At 39.5% G+C, this 17,519-nt stretch overlaps 1 protein-coding gene across 2 annotated transcripts in view; it reads right to left on the bottom strand.

The window, feature by feature from the left end:
• Nucleotides 1–6,725: 6,725 nt before the first annotated feature.
• The window catches only part of adcy7 (adenylate cyclase 7), a gene marked incomplete at its 5' end in the record, with an annotated part of 60,835 nt that continues 50,041 nt past the window's right edge, over nt 6,726–17,519 (bottom strand). For both annotated transcript variants that reach the window (XM_080761197.1, XM_080761198.1), the window contains 3 exons: nt 6,726–8,306; nt 9,302–9,426; nt 13,155–13,269. In XM_080761197.1, the coding sequence (XP_080617323.1) occupies nt 8,160–8,306; nt 9,302–9,426; nt 13,155–13,269 (387 nt within the window). In that variant the 3' untranslated portion in view covers nt 6,726–8,159. The remainder of the gene's footprint in view (nt 8,307–9,301; nt 9,427–13,154; nt 13,270–17,519) is intronic.

Here is a 17,519-nt window from a genome sequence, read left to right as displayed (position 1 = left end):
TTTTTTATTTTTAAAAAGAAGTTAGCCTCGTTTCTCATCATTTTGGACCGTGGGCTATAGCCCATATCGTACGGCATACTATAGCGTGCCGTTTTTCATCATTTTTGAAGATTCGAAAAAAATGACGAAATGACAAAAACGATGGGTTATAGCCCATGTTTTTTTAAATTTTGAAAAAAAAAGTTAGCCTCGTTTCTCATCATTTTGGACCGTGGGCTATAGCCCATATCGTACGGCATACTATAGCGCGCCGTTTTTCATCATTTTTGAAGATTTGAAAAAAATGACGAAATGACAAAAACGATGGGTTATAGCCCATGTTTTTTGAAATTTTGGAAAAAAAAGTTAGCCTCGTTTCTCATCATTTTGGACCGTGGGCTATAGCCCATATCGTACGGCATACTATAGCGCGCAGTTTTTCATCATTTTTGAGGATTTGAAAAAAATGACGAAATGACAAAAACGATGGGTTATAGCCCATGTTTTTTTTTATTTTGAAAAAAAAAGTTAGCCTCGTTTCTCATCATTTTGGACCGTATCGTACGGCATACTATAGCGCGCCGTTTTTCATCATTTTTGAAGATTTTAAAAAAATGACGAAATGACAAAAACGATGGGTTATAGCCCATGTTTTTTGAAATTTTGAAAAAAAAGTTAGCCTCGTTTCTCATCATTTTGGACCGTGGGCTATAGCCCATATCGTACGGCATACTATAGCGCGCAGTTTTTCATAATTTTTGAGGATTTTAAAAAAATGACGAAATGACAAAAACGATGGGTTATAGCCCATGTTTTTTGAAAATTTGAAAAAAAAAGTTAGCCTCGTTTCTCATCATTTTGGACCGTGGGCTATAGCCCATATCGTACGGCATACTATAGCGCACCGTTTTTCATCATTTTTGAGGATTTGAAAAAAATGACGAAATGACAAAAACGATGGGTTATAGCCCATGTTTTTTGAAATTTTGAAAAAAAAGGTTAGCCTCGTTTCTCATCATTTTGGACCGTGGGCTATAGCCCATATCGTACGGCATACTATAGCGCGCAGTTTTTCATAATTTTTGAGGATTTGAAAAAAAATGACGAAATGACAAAAACGATGGGTTATAGCCCATGTTTTTTTAAATTTTGAAAAAAAAGTTAGCCTCGTTTCTCATCATTTTGGACCGTGGGCTATAGCCCATATCGTACGGCATACTATAGCGCACCGTTTTTCATCATTTTTGAAGATTTGAAAAAAATGACGAAATGACAAAAACGATGGGTTATAGCCCATGTTTTTTTTAATTTTGAAAAAAAAAGTTAGCCTCGTTTCTCATCATTTTGGACCGTGGGCTATAGCCCATATCGTACGGCATACTATAGCGCGCCGTTTTTCATCATTTTTGAAGATTTTAAAAAAATGACAAAATGACAAAAACGATGGGTTATAGCCCATGTTTTTTGAAATTTTGAAAAAAAAAGTTAGCCTCGTTTCTCATCATTTTGGACCGTGGGCTATAGCCCATATCGTACGGCATAATATAGCGCGCAGTTTTTCATCATTTTTGAGGATTTGAAAAAAATGACGAAATGACAAAAACGATGGGTTATAGCCCATGTTTTTTTTAATTTTGAAAAAAAAAGTTAGCCTCGTTTCTCATCATTTTGGACCGTGGGCTATAGCCCATATCGTACGGCATACTATAGCGCGCAGTTTTTCATAATTTTTGAGGATTTGAAAAAAATGACGAAATGACAAAAACGATGGGTTATAGCCCATGTTTTTTGAAATTTTGAAAAAAAAAGTTAGCCTCGTTTCTCATCATTTTGGACCGTGGGCTATAGCCCATATCGTACGGCATACTATAGCGCACCGTTTTTCATCATTTTTGAGGATTTGAAAAAAATGACGAAATGACAAAAACGATGGGTTAAAGCCCATGTTTTTTGAAATTTTGAAAAAAAAAGTTAGCCTCGTTTCTCATCATTTTGGACCGTGGGCTATAGCCCATATCGTACGGCATACTATAGCGCGCCGTTTTTCATAATTTTTGAAGATTTGAAAAAAATGACGAAATGACAAAAACGATGGGTTATAGCCCATGTTTTTTGAAATTTTGAAAAAAAAAATTAGCCTCGTTTCTCATCATTTTGGACCGTGGGCTATAGCCCATATCGTACGGCATACTATAGCGCGCCGTTTTTCATCATTTTTGAAGATTTGAAAAAAATGACAAAATTACAAAAACGATGGGTTATAGCCCATGTTTTTTGAAATTTTGAAAAAAAAAGTTAGCCTCGTTTCTCATCATTTTGGACCGTGGGCTATAGCCCATATCGTACGGCATACTATAGCGCGCCGTTTTTCATAATTTTTGAAGATTTGAAAAAAATGACGAAATGACAAAAACGATGGGTTATAGCCCATGTTTTTTGAAATTTTGAAAAAAAAAGTTAGCCTCGTTTCTCATCATTTTGGACCGTGGGCTATAGCCCATATCGTACGGCATACTATAGCGCACCGTTTTTCATCATTTTTGAGGATTTGAAAAAAATGACGAAATGACAAAAACGATGGGTTAAAGCCCATGTTTTTTGAAATTTTGAAAAAAAAAGTTAGCCTCGTTTCTCATCATTTTGGACCGTGGGCTATAGCCCATATCGTACGGCATACTATAGCGCGCCGTTTTTCATAATTTTTGAAGATTTGAAAAAAATGACGAAATGACAAAAACGATGGGTTATAGCCCATGTTTTTTTAAATTTTGAAAAAAAAGTTAGCCTCGTTTCTCATCATTTTGGACCGTGGGCTATAGCCCATATCGTACGGCATACTATAGCGCGCCGTTTTTCATCATTTTTGAAGATTTGAAAAAAATGACGAAATGACAAAAACGATGGGTTATAGCCCATGTTTTTTTTAATTTTGAAAAAAAAAGTTAGCCTCGTTTCTCATCATTTTGGACCGTGGGCTATAGCCCATATCGTACGGCATACTATAGCGCGCCGTTTTTCATCATTTTTGAAGATTTTAAAAAAATGACAAAATGACAAAAACGATGGGTTATAGCCCATGTTTTTTGAAATTTTGAAAAAAAAAGTTAGCCTCGTTTCTCATCATTTTGGACCGTGGGCTATAGCCCATATCGTACGGCATACTATAGCGCGCAGTTTTTCATAATTTTTGAGGATTTGAAAAAAATGACGAAATGACAAAAACGATGGGTTATAGCCCATGTTTTTTGAAATTTTGAAAAAAAAAGTTAGCCTCGTTTCTCATCATTTTGGACCGTGGGCTATAGCCCATATCGTACGGCATACTATAGCGCACCGTTTTTCATCATTTTTGAGGATTTGAAAAAAATGACGAAATGACAAAAACGATGGGTTAAAGCCCATGTTTTTTGAAATTTTGAAAAAAAAAGTTAGCCTCGTTTCTCATCATTTTGGACCGTGGGCTATAGCCCATATCGTACGGCATACTATAGCGCGCCGTTTTTCATAATTTTTGAAGATTTGAAAAAAATGACGAAATGACAAAAACGATGGGTTATAGCCCATGTTTTTTGAAATTTTGAAAAAAAAAATTAGCCTCGTTTCTCATCATTTTGGACCGTGGGCTATAGCCCATATCGTACGGCATACTATAGCGCGCCGTTTTTCATCATTTTTGAAGATTTGAAAAAAATGACAAAATGACAAAAACGATGGGTTATAGCCCATGTTTTTTGAAATTTTGAAAAAAAAAGTTAGCCTCGTTTCTCATCATTTTGGACCGTGGGCTATAGCCCATATCGTACGGCATACTATAGCGCGCCGTTTTTCATCATTTTTGAGGATTTGAAAAAAATGACGAAATGACAAAAACGATGGGTTATAGCCCATGTTTTTTGAAGTTTTGAAAAAAAAAGTTAGCCTCGTTTCTCATCATTTTGGACCGTGGGCTATAGCCCATATCGTACGGCATACTATAGCGCGCCGTTTTTCATCATTTTTGAGGATTTGAAAAAAATGACGAAATGACAAAAACGATGGGTTATAGCCCATGTTTTTTGAAATTTTGAAAAAAAAAGTTAGCCTCGTTTCTCATCATTTTGGACCGTGGGCTATAGCCCATATCGTACGGCATACTATAGCGCGCCGTTTTTCATAATTTTTGAAGATTTGAAAAAAATGACGAAATGACAAAAACGATGGGTTATAGCCCATGTTTTTTGAAATTAGCCTCGTTTCTCATCATTTTGGACCGTGGGCTATAGCCCATATCGTACGGCATACTATAGCGCGCCGTTTTTCATCATTTTTGAGGATTTGAAAAAAATGACGAAATGACAAAAACGATGGGTTATAGCCCATGTTTTTTGAAATTTTGAAAAAAAAAGTTAGCCTCGTTTCTCATCATTTTGGACCGTGGGCTATAGCCCATATCGTACGGCATACTATAGCGCACCGTTTTTCATCATTTTTGAGGATTTGAAAAAAATGACGAAATGACAAAAACGATGGGTTAAAGCCCATGTTTTTTGAAATTTTGAAAAAAAAAGTTAGCCTCGTTTCTCATCATTTTGGACCGTGGGCTATAGCCCATATCGTACGGCATACTATAGCGCGCCGTTTTTCATAATTTTTGAAGATTTGAAAAAAATGACGAAGTGACAAAAACGATGGGTTATAGCCCATGTTTTTTGAAATTTTGAAAAAAAAAATTAGCCTCGTTTCTCATCATTTTGGACCGTGGGCTATAGCCCATATCGTACGGCATACTATAGCGCGCCGTTTTTCATCATTTTTGAAGATTTGAAAAAAATGACAAAATGACAAAAACGATGGGTTATAGCCCATGTTTTTTGAAATTTTGAAAAAAAAAGTTAGCCTCGTTTCTCATCATTTTGGACCGTGGGCTATAGCCCATATCGTACGGCATACTATAGCGCGCCGTTTTTCATCATTTTTGAGGATTTGAAAAAAATGACGAAATGACAAAAACGATGGGTTATAGCCCATGTTTTTTGAAGTTTTGAAAAAAAAAGTTAGCCTCGTTTCTCATCATTTTGGACCGTGGGCTATAGCCCATATCGTACGGCATACTATAGCGCGCCGTTTTTCATCATTTTTGAGGATTTGAAAAAAATGACGAAATGACAAAAACGATGGGTTATAGCCCATGTTTTTTGAAATTTTGAAAAAAAAAGTTAGCCTCGTTTCTCATCATTTTGGACCGTGGGCTATAGCCCATATCGTACGGCATACTATAGCGCGCCGTTTTTCATAATTTTTGAAGATTTGAAAAAAATGACGAAATGACAAAAACGATGGGTTATAGCCCATGTTTTTTGAAATTTTGAAAAAAAAAAATTAGCCTCGTTTCTCATCATTTTGGACCGTGGGCTATAGCCCATATCGTACGGCATACTATAGCGCGCCGTTTTTCATCATTTTTGAAGATTTGAAAAAAATGACAAAATGACAAAAACGATGGGTTATAGCCCATGTTTTTTGAAATTTTGAAAAAAAAAGTTAGCCTCGTTTCTCATCATTTTGGACCGTGGGCTATAGCCCATATCGTACGGCATACTATAGCGCGCCGTTTTTCATCATTTTTGAGGATTTCAAAAAAATGACGAAATGACAAAAACGATGGGTTATTGCCCATGTTTTTTGAAATTTTGAAAAAAAAAGTTAGCCTCGTTTCTCATCATTTTGGACCGTGGGCTATAGCCCATATCGTACGGCATACTATAGCGCGCCGTTTTTCATCATTTTTGAGGATTTGAAAAAAATGACGAAATGACAAAAACGATGGGTTATAGCCCATGTTTTTTTAAATTTTGGAAAAAAAAGTTAGCCTCGTTTCTCATCATTTTGGACCGTGGGCTATAGCCCATATCGTACGGCATACTATAGCGCGCCGTTTTTCATCATTTTTGAGGATTTGAAAAAAATGACGAAATGACAAAAACGATCGGTTATAGCCCATGTTTTTTGAAATTTTGAAAAAAAAAGTTAGCCTCGTTTCTCATCATTTTGGACCGTGGGCTATAGCCCATATCGTACGGCATACTATAGCGCGCAGTTTTTCATCATTTTTGAGGATTTGAAAAAAATGACGAAATGACAAAAACGATGGGTTATAGCCCATGTTTTTTGAAATTTTGAAAAAAAAAGTTAGCCTCGTTTCTCATCATTTTGGACCGTGGGCTATAGCCCATATCGTAAGGCATACTATAGCGCGCCGTTTTTCATCATTTTTGAAGATTTGAAAAAAATGATGAAATGACAAAAACGATGGGTTATAGCCCATGTTTTTTGAAATTTTGGGAAAAAAAGTTATCCTCGTTTCTCATCATTTTGGACCATGGGCTATAGCCCATATCGTACGGCATACTATAGCGCGCCGTTTTTCATCATTTTTGAGGATTTGAAAAAAATGAAAAAATTAAGAAAAAAAATCTGCAATTTCCGCAATTTCCACAATTACCATTTCCGCAATTTCCGCAATTCCGCAATTTGACAAAAACGATGGGTTATATCCCATGTTTTTTTAAATTTTGAAAAAAAAAGTTATCCTCGTTTCTCATAATTTTGGACCTTGGGCTATAGCCCATATCGTATTTGTTGTAAGGCATTGTTCCCCTTTCAGTGCAGGAGCTGATGGACACCATGTGTGCTTAACACTTAATTGCTGTTTAATGAAAAGCAATACATATTTCACGCTTTGTACAAAATGTGCTTTGTGTGTGACATTTGTATGCATTTCAGTCAAAACCTTTTTAATAGAAAGCCTGTTTTCTCAAATGTTATACGGCAAACTTATGAAAACATTTATTACATCGCGTAAATGTACAAAATTCACATATGTTTGTTCACATGAAGGCAATACTTTAGTACAGACAGGGCAGTGGAAAGATAAGGCCATAGTATAAGACACATTGACATATTTTCGTGAGGGTAATCTAGCGTGTAGATAGTTTAAGGCTAAAGACAGCACAGCATCAATTCCCTCGTTGCAGCATACGCAGACGGGCAGCAATAAGACACATTGGAGGTCGATGTTCTACCTATGCACAAGAGAAAGCACTACAGCTAACAGATGGCTTGTATACCGCACAACAGTGTATTTCCATGTCAAACTACTACTAAAATCTATCCGTATATTATGTAAAGGTGGAAAGAAATAGGTGCTGCCTGGCCAAGCTGCAGTTAGTAATAATATCCCTTTCACAAATTGATCAAGTAGCTCGATAATAAGTTGTCCATTTCAAATGAAGTGTTGATGCGAGGTGCTCTACAACAATGCTTCACTTGCAAATATAGCATTTCTGTCGACAAACATTTGACTGAGCCTGAAATAAAAATATTTTCTTTTCAAATGTACAGCTTGGCCATCACCTAAACGTCAGTATTACATTTAAACATTGAATAATCAAAATACTATTTAACCACACACACACACACACACACACACACACACACACACACACACACACACACTTACAAGGGGCATTATAACTTTACAGCATTTCTATCAACGAATCAGGCCTCATATTTTGCCTATTACACAGTAACAGAGCATTGTGATCCAGCCCTTAAATTAAAAAAGAATATGCATTGTGGGCTCTGTAACAACATCCAAAATGGAACCAGTTCCTTATAGGATCCTAATGGTCAGTCCACATGGATTTAATTCAATGTACTGTACATCTGTATTTGGCATTGATATAACACAAACACACCCATCCAACAGCTAATGAGAAAAACTGAAAAGAAAGTAAAGCGACTGATCACTAGTGTGTGCATAAACACAAAAAAGCTGCTGAATGTATGTACATCGCTCCAGCATGCATGCAGTCCACCAAGACTGACAGATTGCGACGGACGGACGGCTCCCCATCATAGTGCATCATGGGAGTTGGGGGTCCGTCACATAGCAGCGCAGAAGACATTCTCACATTCCTCGTCCGCCTCCTCAGCATTTCAGTCAATAACACTACCATCATCACTACCATGGCGACGTTACAGTCAGCTCCCCCTCAACATCCATCCATGGTGTGTGGGAGTTTGTAAACTCTTGACTTGTGTGACTATGTAAAAAGTTATCCGTGTGCCATAAATCCCAGTTTGTTGACTTATTTTGGGAGGGGATGGGCGGGGGTTGGGGGCCCGGAGCTATAAGCGTATCAGCTCAGGCCCATGCCCTGCTGCTTGCTCATGTCTGTGCACAAGAAGAAGGTCTTCAGTTCTCCTTTGCCCTTGACATTGATGAGGCCTCGACACTCACAGGAGTAGCCCAGTTTCTGAAGGACGCCCGACGTCTCCTCGGTCACCTGGAGGATCACATGGGCACAAAACGTTTCACACTTTAACCAGAGTCACAGCAGTAAGATATTGTCTCTGTCGGGTGGAAACCTCATTATTTCCATTTTCAGGATTCAAATTCAAAAATAGCAAAAGTAGCAGATCGAGAAGCTTGTGGATCTGTTACTTTTGATAATGATCTTGATAATGATGTTATGATAATGATGTTTTTCGCTGCAGGATGATCAGGTAGGTCTTTAATTTACGAAAAAACACAAAACGTTAGAAGGTTTCGGTCCCAACCATGATGATATTAAAAGGGTTTACAGGGTGTTATACACAGTGCAATTGTGAACATTAGTCACAATCGCCCTAAAGCACTAAAACAAAATTTATCCTAGTGTCCCTATGAGGCGAACAATTGACAAAAACAGCAGATCTACAAGCTCACAACGTGTTGTGACCCATTGTGAACTTGTAGATCAGCACTATTGATGTACAACTACGTATACGCAATTTACGATTAGAGACAGATTAATTTGGTGATTGACGAATCAGAATCAAGCGTTCAACCATGCAGTGTAATAAACGAGGCCTAATGGGCTCTATATGCATGCACGCCATTTTGGAAAGAAGTTGCTCCAGGTGTTATCCATGATACTAATGAAGGCTCTGTTCCATTCTGGTCAAACAGAGTCAGGGTGCTGCTATTGTGCATGTTGGCTCACTGGAAACACTCTGCTACACCAGTGGTTCTCAGTGTCCTTGAGAGTGTGTTCCAAATGGCCCCGTACATTTCTGTAACTCTGACAGTGTACACATTTGTACACTGTCAGAGTTATTGAAAAAGTTTGAGAACCACTGTACACTAAATGTAACAGAGATTTAATTTGTATCATCTGTAACATCTGTGAAGGAAGTAGGAAGAGTTATTCTGTGTGCATAGAGCCTATTGGCTCAGTGCAGGACAGTTGTCCAGTGTTTGTGTGTGTTCAGTCAGCCGTGGTTGTGCTGAGCGGTGTACCTGGATCTTCCCCAGCTCTCCGGTGCTCTCCATTCTGCTGGCCACGTTGACAGTGTTGCCCCAGATGTCATACTGAGGCTTCCTGGCTCCTATCACTCCGGCGATCACAGGACCGTGGTTAATACCTGTGGGATGAGCAGTAGGGCTGCGAATCTTTAGGTGTCCCACGATTCGATTCGATTCCGATTCTTGGGGTGACGATTCGATTCAAAAACGATCTTTTCGATTTTTCCGATTCTCGATTCAAAAAAGATTTTTTTCGATTCTAAAGCAGTTTATTTTATTTTATTAAAAACAATTAAATAGAATTTTAGCATGATCTACTCCAGTCTTCTGGCATGAAAGCAGAGTACATTTAGTAAAAAGCTTGTATAATTGTAAAGGTTTTATCAACTGAATGATTTAAACACACAAAGGTTAAATCCAAGAGTAAGAACATGTCTCATGTATTTAGCTTGCACAAATTTGAACCAGTACAAAAGTTACAAAATCTCTTCTCACTCAATACCAGAACAATACATTAGTATTAAAACAGGTGTAAAATAAATACAATTGGCAGGCTTAGCTTAGCTGGTAGTAAATGCACTATGCAGAAACCCAGGCCATAATGCATTGCATGCACAGGTACATTTGTGATTTTTTTTTTTTTGGATTTCTGGAAAATGAGAATCGATTCTGAATCGGACAGCATTAGAATAGATTCTAACTCGAATCGATTTTTTTGACAGGCCTAATGAGCAGCATGCAAACATTGAATACTGTATAGGCCTACATATTTTTTGAGCGAACACATTTGTTATATTTTAAATATTTTGTTGCTTCAGTGTTTACAATAGAATTTCCCGTTTCAGAGTAGACAATACTGTAGCTGTAGCAGTATACAGAGTTGACATTACGAACTCACAACGCGACACATTTTTGGGAAAATGTTCAGACCTTTTTCCATGTCCAATTCACCAAAAACGGAACATCCGGTTGAAAATTTTACACTACAGTACTGTACACCTTAGAGTATGCCACCAAGATGAAGCAACAGTGGTTCCATATGTAACTGTAGGCTTACATACAGATGTGCCATTCCAACTCTTCACACTTTCCTGAAGGTTTTCTGAAAATGCATGTTTCCCAATGCATGTTTAATTCACTGATTAGCCTTACTAATTCTACTGCTTTGTTACTAAAAAGAAGTGAAAAGACACTTCCAGCAGGGGAACTCTTTCAATTCACCTGTATCTGAATGGAATTAACACACATAACACCTTGGCTAATGCCCCCTTTTCTCACAGACAACGCACTGACAATCTACTGAATTGCCAATGGCTGGACATGTTCTCAAACGGAACGTCTGTACTGACGTCATGTAAATGAGTTAACAGTACATACTGCTCAGTGGGAGGCCTGTTCCTCTGCTACCCCTTTACCCCTTCTTTCCCACAGCAGTTACATGTATGTAAAATAATATTTTACGTACATGTAACTCTTTGAGGTTTGAAGTACAGTACATATTATGTACTGTACGTCAAACCTCAAAGAGTCCATGGCCAAAGATATGGTCAAACCAATTACCATCATATGGCTTTTTAATAAAAATGTCTGCGACGGGATATTTAGTGGGTTTCTTTCCTCCACTCAAAAGGTTGTTTTGACACAGCTGTGGATATATAAGTGCTCTGCTGCTCGGTCGGAAACTGTTTATGCAGTCAGTGTTCTCTCTCCAAGGAAAACGTCTGTGTTTTATGGCCCCAAAACGTTATTATGCGTCTCTTATCATCTGTTGAACTGTACTGTAAATGTTTCTTTTCTCTGTTGAAAGCTGCTATGAATAATCAGTCTGGGATGTGCAGTATGTCCGTATCATAAAACAACAAATGGAGGACATCTCTAAAGGTATCCATGGTATGTAAATACGTTGCTCTATGACTGCTCTATGACCACTGATTATGTACAGTAGTCCAGTGGTTCTCAAACGTTTTTTTGTGTCAACTAAGGAAGGACCCCCAAATTCTTAATATAGCGGCACAAGGTGACACGCTGTGAGCTTGTATATAGCCTTTTTTTAAATTGCCAATGTATACAATATGGATGAAGGGGTTCAAATGATTGTGATGCCATACGTGTTTTTAACCGGGATGAACCCTGAGATGAGATGAACCCATGCAGGGATAAAAGCCACATCCTCATCATATTATGATAATCCTCTGTTTTAACAACTACTTTCCAGAAATTCCATAACGATGAGAAAACGACCAGGAAAATAGCCAGAGTCCACACACACACCTATCATTTCTATGGACTTGCGTAGTTTTAAAAAGCACAGATGTGCTCCATTTCCAAATCCAAAGACCTCGCCTTTACATGAAATGAAATGTACAATAGCTCTTTCTTACTAAAGTGTTTAATATGTATTTATTTTATAAATATGCGTAGTGTGTGTGTGTGTGTGTGTGGGAAGTGGGAACGCTTTGATGGTGCATGTCAGATGGAAACCTCAAAAACTGTTACTTTTCAGGATTCAAATTAAAAAGTAGCAGATCTACTGTACAAGCTGGCATCTTTCAACTGTACCTTCCAGAAGCCCTTCACAAACTCCCAGTAACCATGCTATTCACTACGTAAATGCACCCATATAGTTTCCTCTTTATTTTTTGTGAGCTTGTATCAAGGTTTGCAATGTTTAGTGTTTTGTCCTGTCCATTGTATGTAATTTGTTTTGGTTTATTGTTTACATGTACAATAATGATTGTAACATGTATCTGTGTTGGGAGCCCCTCGAAAACGAGATGGTACTGCACATATCAAGGGTTCTTTGTCCTAATAAAGAAACTTGAATCATCATCAAGACTTTTTGGCCGATGGGTTCCCAGATTAACTCTTGTGTCACATTGAATTATGATAATATCAGTCAGGCATTCATTTACAAAAGGTTTTAGCAGACGGTTTGAGTTATTTTGACAAATAACTTTGTGTTTGTTATTTTATTTCTTTAATTAACGCCCTACTTGTTCATACTACAGTGTCACACAAAAGCATCAAAGGTAGCAAATCTGCAATGTCGAAACAGTTTGTAGATCTGCTACTTTTGAATTTGAATCCTGAAAGGTAACAGTTTTGGACAAATGAAGTTTCCACCCGACAGATACAAATAGCAGGAGCAACAACAACGGTTACATTGACCTCTCTCTGACGGGACTGTTAATGTGCCCACAAACGCAGGGACCTCCCACTTTAATTCTATATTAGTAGCTGAATGACTAGTATTAGAATTGTATTGTCTTTTTATGTCCAATGAATTTGCATTTAAGTTCATAAAGTTAACATAAGTAACCTATAACTAAATGCATCTGAAATTAAATGAACCTTTCTGGATTTCAATTCAAAATCACACCTGTGTGAAATGAGGGGCGCTAATATATTAAAGTCTAACTCATGTTGCTAAGATTAGGTGATGTAATAGTCGGTGACAAAACAAACATTAAATTCTCTTTATTGTTAATGGTAATATTTGTGTCCCTTCATTGTCAATGGCGTTTTTAAAACAAACATTGAACTAAAAACAAACATTAAACCCCCTCGCAAAAATAGCTGATCTACAAGCTCAAAGTGTGTCGCAGTGCGACGCATTTTGAACTTGTAGATCGGCAATTTTTACAGTATATACAATGTGGCCCTCTGGAGTGAGTCTGGAACTATAGTGGCACTCTCCATCTTCAAACTTACCCACCCCCGTTTTAAAATATTGTTTGATCTGCCCTTTTGATGGAATTTGAGACCCTGCCCCTCCAGTGGACTCTGCACGGTCCTGATTGTGTCCTTGTGGGAGAAGGTGTGGGTGTCGTGGGTTACGTCTACTCACCCACACGGAGCCGGAAGCTGTTGAAGGAATGCCTGTTGATGCCGTCCAGCTTTCCGATGAGAGCGATGGCAAACTCCACCATGTTGCCTATCTGGGCCTGCTGCCTCTCTCTGTCCTGAAGCAACATTAAAGACACATGAATAGACCACATCACGTTTGCAAACACTATTTCTGGGTGGAAAGCCTACGGACGTTTTCACAATGTAAAAGAAAGTGTCCAGAACATATAGTTATAGTTAACAAAATAATATATCTAATAGTAAATAGTTAATAGCATGAGTGTCCAGTTTTATATTTTCAAAAATGTTATTACTTTACTTACTTACATCAATGCCAAAATTATGGATCTGGCGTTGAAAGTCGTTAAACAGTAAGCAAGTCTACCTGGTAATTACAATCTGGCTAGGTTTAGTGGTGGAACATGGTAGTAGCAGGTAGTGTCGTGCAGAGAGCACTGAGGAAGGTTTAGTGGTGGAACATGGTAGTAGCAGGTAGAGTCGTGCAGAGAGCACTGAGAAAGGTTTAGTGGTGGAACATGGTAGTAGCAGGTAGTGTCGTGCAGAGAGCACTGAGAAAGGTTTAGTGGTGGAACATGGTAGTAGCAGGTAGTGTCGTGCAGAGAGCACTGAGAAAGGTTTAGTGGTGGAACATGGTAGTAGCAGGTAGTGTCGTGCAGAGAGCACTGAGAAAGGTTTAGTGGTGGAACATGGTAGTAGCAGGTAGTGTCGTGCAGAGAGCACTGAGAAAGGTTTAGTGGTGGAACATGGTAGTAGCAGGTAGAGTCGTGCAGAGAGCACTGAGAAAGGTTTAGTGGTGGAACATGGTAGTAGCAGGTAGTGTCGTGCAGAGAGCACTGAGAAAGGTTTAGTGGTGGAACATGGTAGTAGCAGGTAGTGTCGTGCAGAGAGCACTGAGAAAGGTTTAGTGGTGGAACATGGTAGTAGCAGGTAGTGTCGTGCAGAGAGCACTGAGGAAGGTTTAGTGGTGGAACATGGTAGTAGCAGGTAGAGTCGTGCAGAGAGCACTGAGGAAGGTTTAGTGGTGGAACATGGTAGTAGCAGGTAGTGTCGTGCAGAGAGCACTGAGGAAGGTTTAGTGGTGGAACATGGAAGTAGCAGGTAGAGTCGTGCAGAGAGCACTGAGGAAGGTTTAGTGGTGGAACATGGAAGTAGCAGGTACAGTAGTGTCGTGCAGAAAGCACTGAGAAAGGTGGTGCTCAAAGTCCACAAAAAAGGGCACATGCACGCGCACCATGCGTCGGGTTCATGCGTGACATTTTAGCGGTTTGTACTAACTAGACCACCTGGCACCTGCAGCGGGTCAAGCCAAAACATCAGAGCTACAGTGTGAGGACTTTTGATTGATTGATTGAAATCTTTATTAACAGTTTGCAGAATTACAGTACATTTCAAGCACAAACTCAATACAAAGACTGTTAACTGTGAGTGGACGACCCAATTAAGCCTTACACTTGTTTACAACAGGGTCCACATTGTTCAATTCATCAAAACATTTAGAGACAAACAAATAGACACTTCTATGTAGTTAAAGAACAGAACAGGAATTCATCATATAGGAAGCGAAAAGGGAAAAAAAGTATATATACAGTGAGGGGAACAGGGGGATAAAAGAAAAGAGAACGAAAGACAGAGTGTAGGGCGCCTGCACACAACACCATGCGTTGATGCCATGTGTGCATATGTGCAGGCACCCAACACCACGTCCATACAAAAACATAGTACAATCCATAGTACAAAGACAGAGTGTAGGGCGCCTGCACACAACACCATGCGTTGATGCCATGTGTGCATATGTGCAGGCACCCAACACCACGTCCATACAAAAACATAGTACAATCCAGATACAAATTCAGCTTTTACAGAGGCCAGTTTCGAATTGCAGCCATCCGTAGGTGCCCTTTGAGAGCAGTTTTGAAGGAGCCAAGGGATTCACATGTCTTAATGACTGTTGGTAGGGCGTTCCACATTTTGGTCGCATAGGAGCGAAAAGAATTTAGTCCCTTGTTTGTGCCGAATCTGGGTTGTACATGGTTTGTTGCACTCCCTCTGGTGTTGTGGGTGTGGACTTCGTTTACATTAAGGAAGTATTTAGACAGGTACATGGGTATCTTGGTGGTGTATCTAATCTTGTGGACCAGACCCATTGCAAGATGCTGTACTCTGTCGTCGACCCTAAGCCATCCCAGCCTGTCAAAGTGGGCAGGGGTGAGGTGGGTTCGGGGGGTGAGGCCAAGTAGGAGCCTGACCAGTTTGTTTTGGGAGGTCTGGAGCCTTGTTTTAAGGGCCTTTGAGGTGCTGTGGTACCAGGAGGTGGATGCATAGTCAAAGAAACCTTGTACAAGGGCTCCTGTTAAGGTCTTCAAGGTGTTTTTGTCGACCAGTGAGGAGATCCTGTAGAGGAATCTTGTTCTTTGATTGACTTTTTTGATTACGTTGGTGGCCATCTTATCACCGGAAAGATTGGCCTCCAGGATGGAACCTAGGTAGGTAATTTGATCCTTCCGTGTGATAATATCATCACCAACTCTAACCAAGAAGCCATCTGCCTTTTTGAGATTACTATTTGATCCGAAGAGAATGGATTCAGTTTTTCCCAGGTGTAAGGATAGTTTGTTATCAGCGAGCCAGGTGCAGATTCTACCGAGTTCAGAGCTGAGGGTCTTTTCAACCTGCAGTTTGTTCCTGTCCGAGACCAGCAGTGCTGAGTCGTCTGCGAACAGGAACAAGTTGCAGTCACAAGCTGAAGTCATGTCGTTTACATATATTAGGAACAGTAAAGGCCCTAGTATGCTTCCTTGTGGGACGCCACAGCTCACTGGGAGGGGGGGGGACAGTGTTCCGTTCACTTCCACCATCTGTTCTCTCCCCTCCAGGTAGGATTGCATCCAGCTCACTGATGTGCTATCAAAACCAATAGCTTTAAGCTTGTTAACCAGTATGGAGTGGTTCACGGTGTCAAAAGCCTTTTGGAGGTCCAGCATGACCATGCCGCAGTATTTTCCAGCATCCACCTCGTGTTTGATGTGGTCGCTCAAATAGAGAAGGCATGTGTCAGTGGAGTGGGATGTTCTGAAACCAGATTGGAACTCGTACAACAATTTATTAGTGGCAAGATACTTTTCAACCTGTTCATAGACTATTTTTTCCATCACTTTCGAGATGGAGCTTAGAATAGAAATAGGGCGGTAGTTGCCGGGTTCTAATTTGCTCCCTTTTTTGTACAGGGGGGTTACTTTGGCCAGTTTAAAATCTCTGGGGACCTGTCCTTGTTTGATGGAGAGGTTAACTATGTGGGTGATGACTGGAGCTATGGAAATGGCTGAGTCTCTGAGAAATTTGGAGGGAATATTGTCATGGCCAGTGGCCTTGTGGGGTTGGAGGGCACTCAGTTTCTTAAGTACCTCCTCAGTTGTTACCATTGTCATTTTAAAATCATCTTTACAAACACCTAGGTTTTTGTAGAAGCCTTTGATGTGCTCTACACCAAAACGCCCAGAGTGGGAGGGCAGTTTGTTAACCAGCATTGTTGCAATGTTTGTAAAGAAGATGTTCAAGTGATTGGCTACATCAACCTTGTCAGTGATGAGGGTGTTATTTGATTTGATGTTTATGTTAGTAAACCTGGTTTTAAGTTTCTGACCACAGCCTAGTTGGTTGTTTAGTAGCTTCCAGAGCTCCCGAGGATTGTTTTTGATTTCCTCGGTTTTATCATTGATAAAGTTACTTTTGGCTGATTTGGTCATGGCAATTACACCGTTTCTTAGCTTGTTACATTGGGTTTTAAGGATGCACAGTTTGGTTTGGAGATCACTGTCGAAGCGCTTAGCTAGCTTGGACTTGCATTTAAGAAGTTCAGAGCATTTGTTGTCTCTGGCTTTCATTGCAGTCAGTATGTCCGAATTCATCCATGGCTCCGAGCGGGTTTTGACCCTGATGGTTCTCAGAGGAGCCATGTTGTTTAGTACTGTTGTAAATTTGGTTTTAAAGCCAAGCCATGCTTCTTCGACTAGTGAGCTCCTGAGCACATCGGACCAATCCAGTCTCTCCAGTTCTAGGTTAAAGGCCTCACTAGAGTAGGTTTTGAGGTCCCTAGATATGACTGTTTTGTGACAGTCAAATTTTAGTTTCTGTATTTTGCGGGTACAGAAAATCATAAAATGATCACTGAGCCCACATACAATAACCCCTTTCTTGGAGATTCTGGATTTGTCCGAGGTCAGAATGAGATCAATGACAGTTTGAGTAGAATCACACACTCTTGTGGGTTGGGTAATTAGCTGGCTGAAACCATGCAGATCACAGAGCCGACTAAACGATTTAAACACAGGCACTTCCTTACGATGCA

This window comes from Protomyctophum bolini (genome assembly GCF_963924005.1).
Source record: "Protomyctophum bolini genome assembly, chromosome: 1".
NCBI classification, from domain to species: Eukaryota; Metazoa; Chordata; class Actinopteri; order Myctophiformes; family Myctophidae; genus Protomyctophum; species Protomyctophum bolini.
Note: the sequence above shows the minus strand (reverse complement) of the source record. Positions and strands in the feature narration are given on the sequence as shown.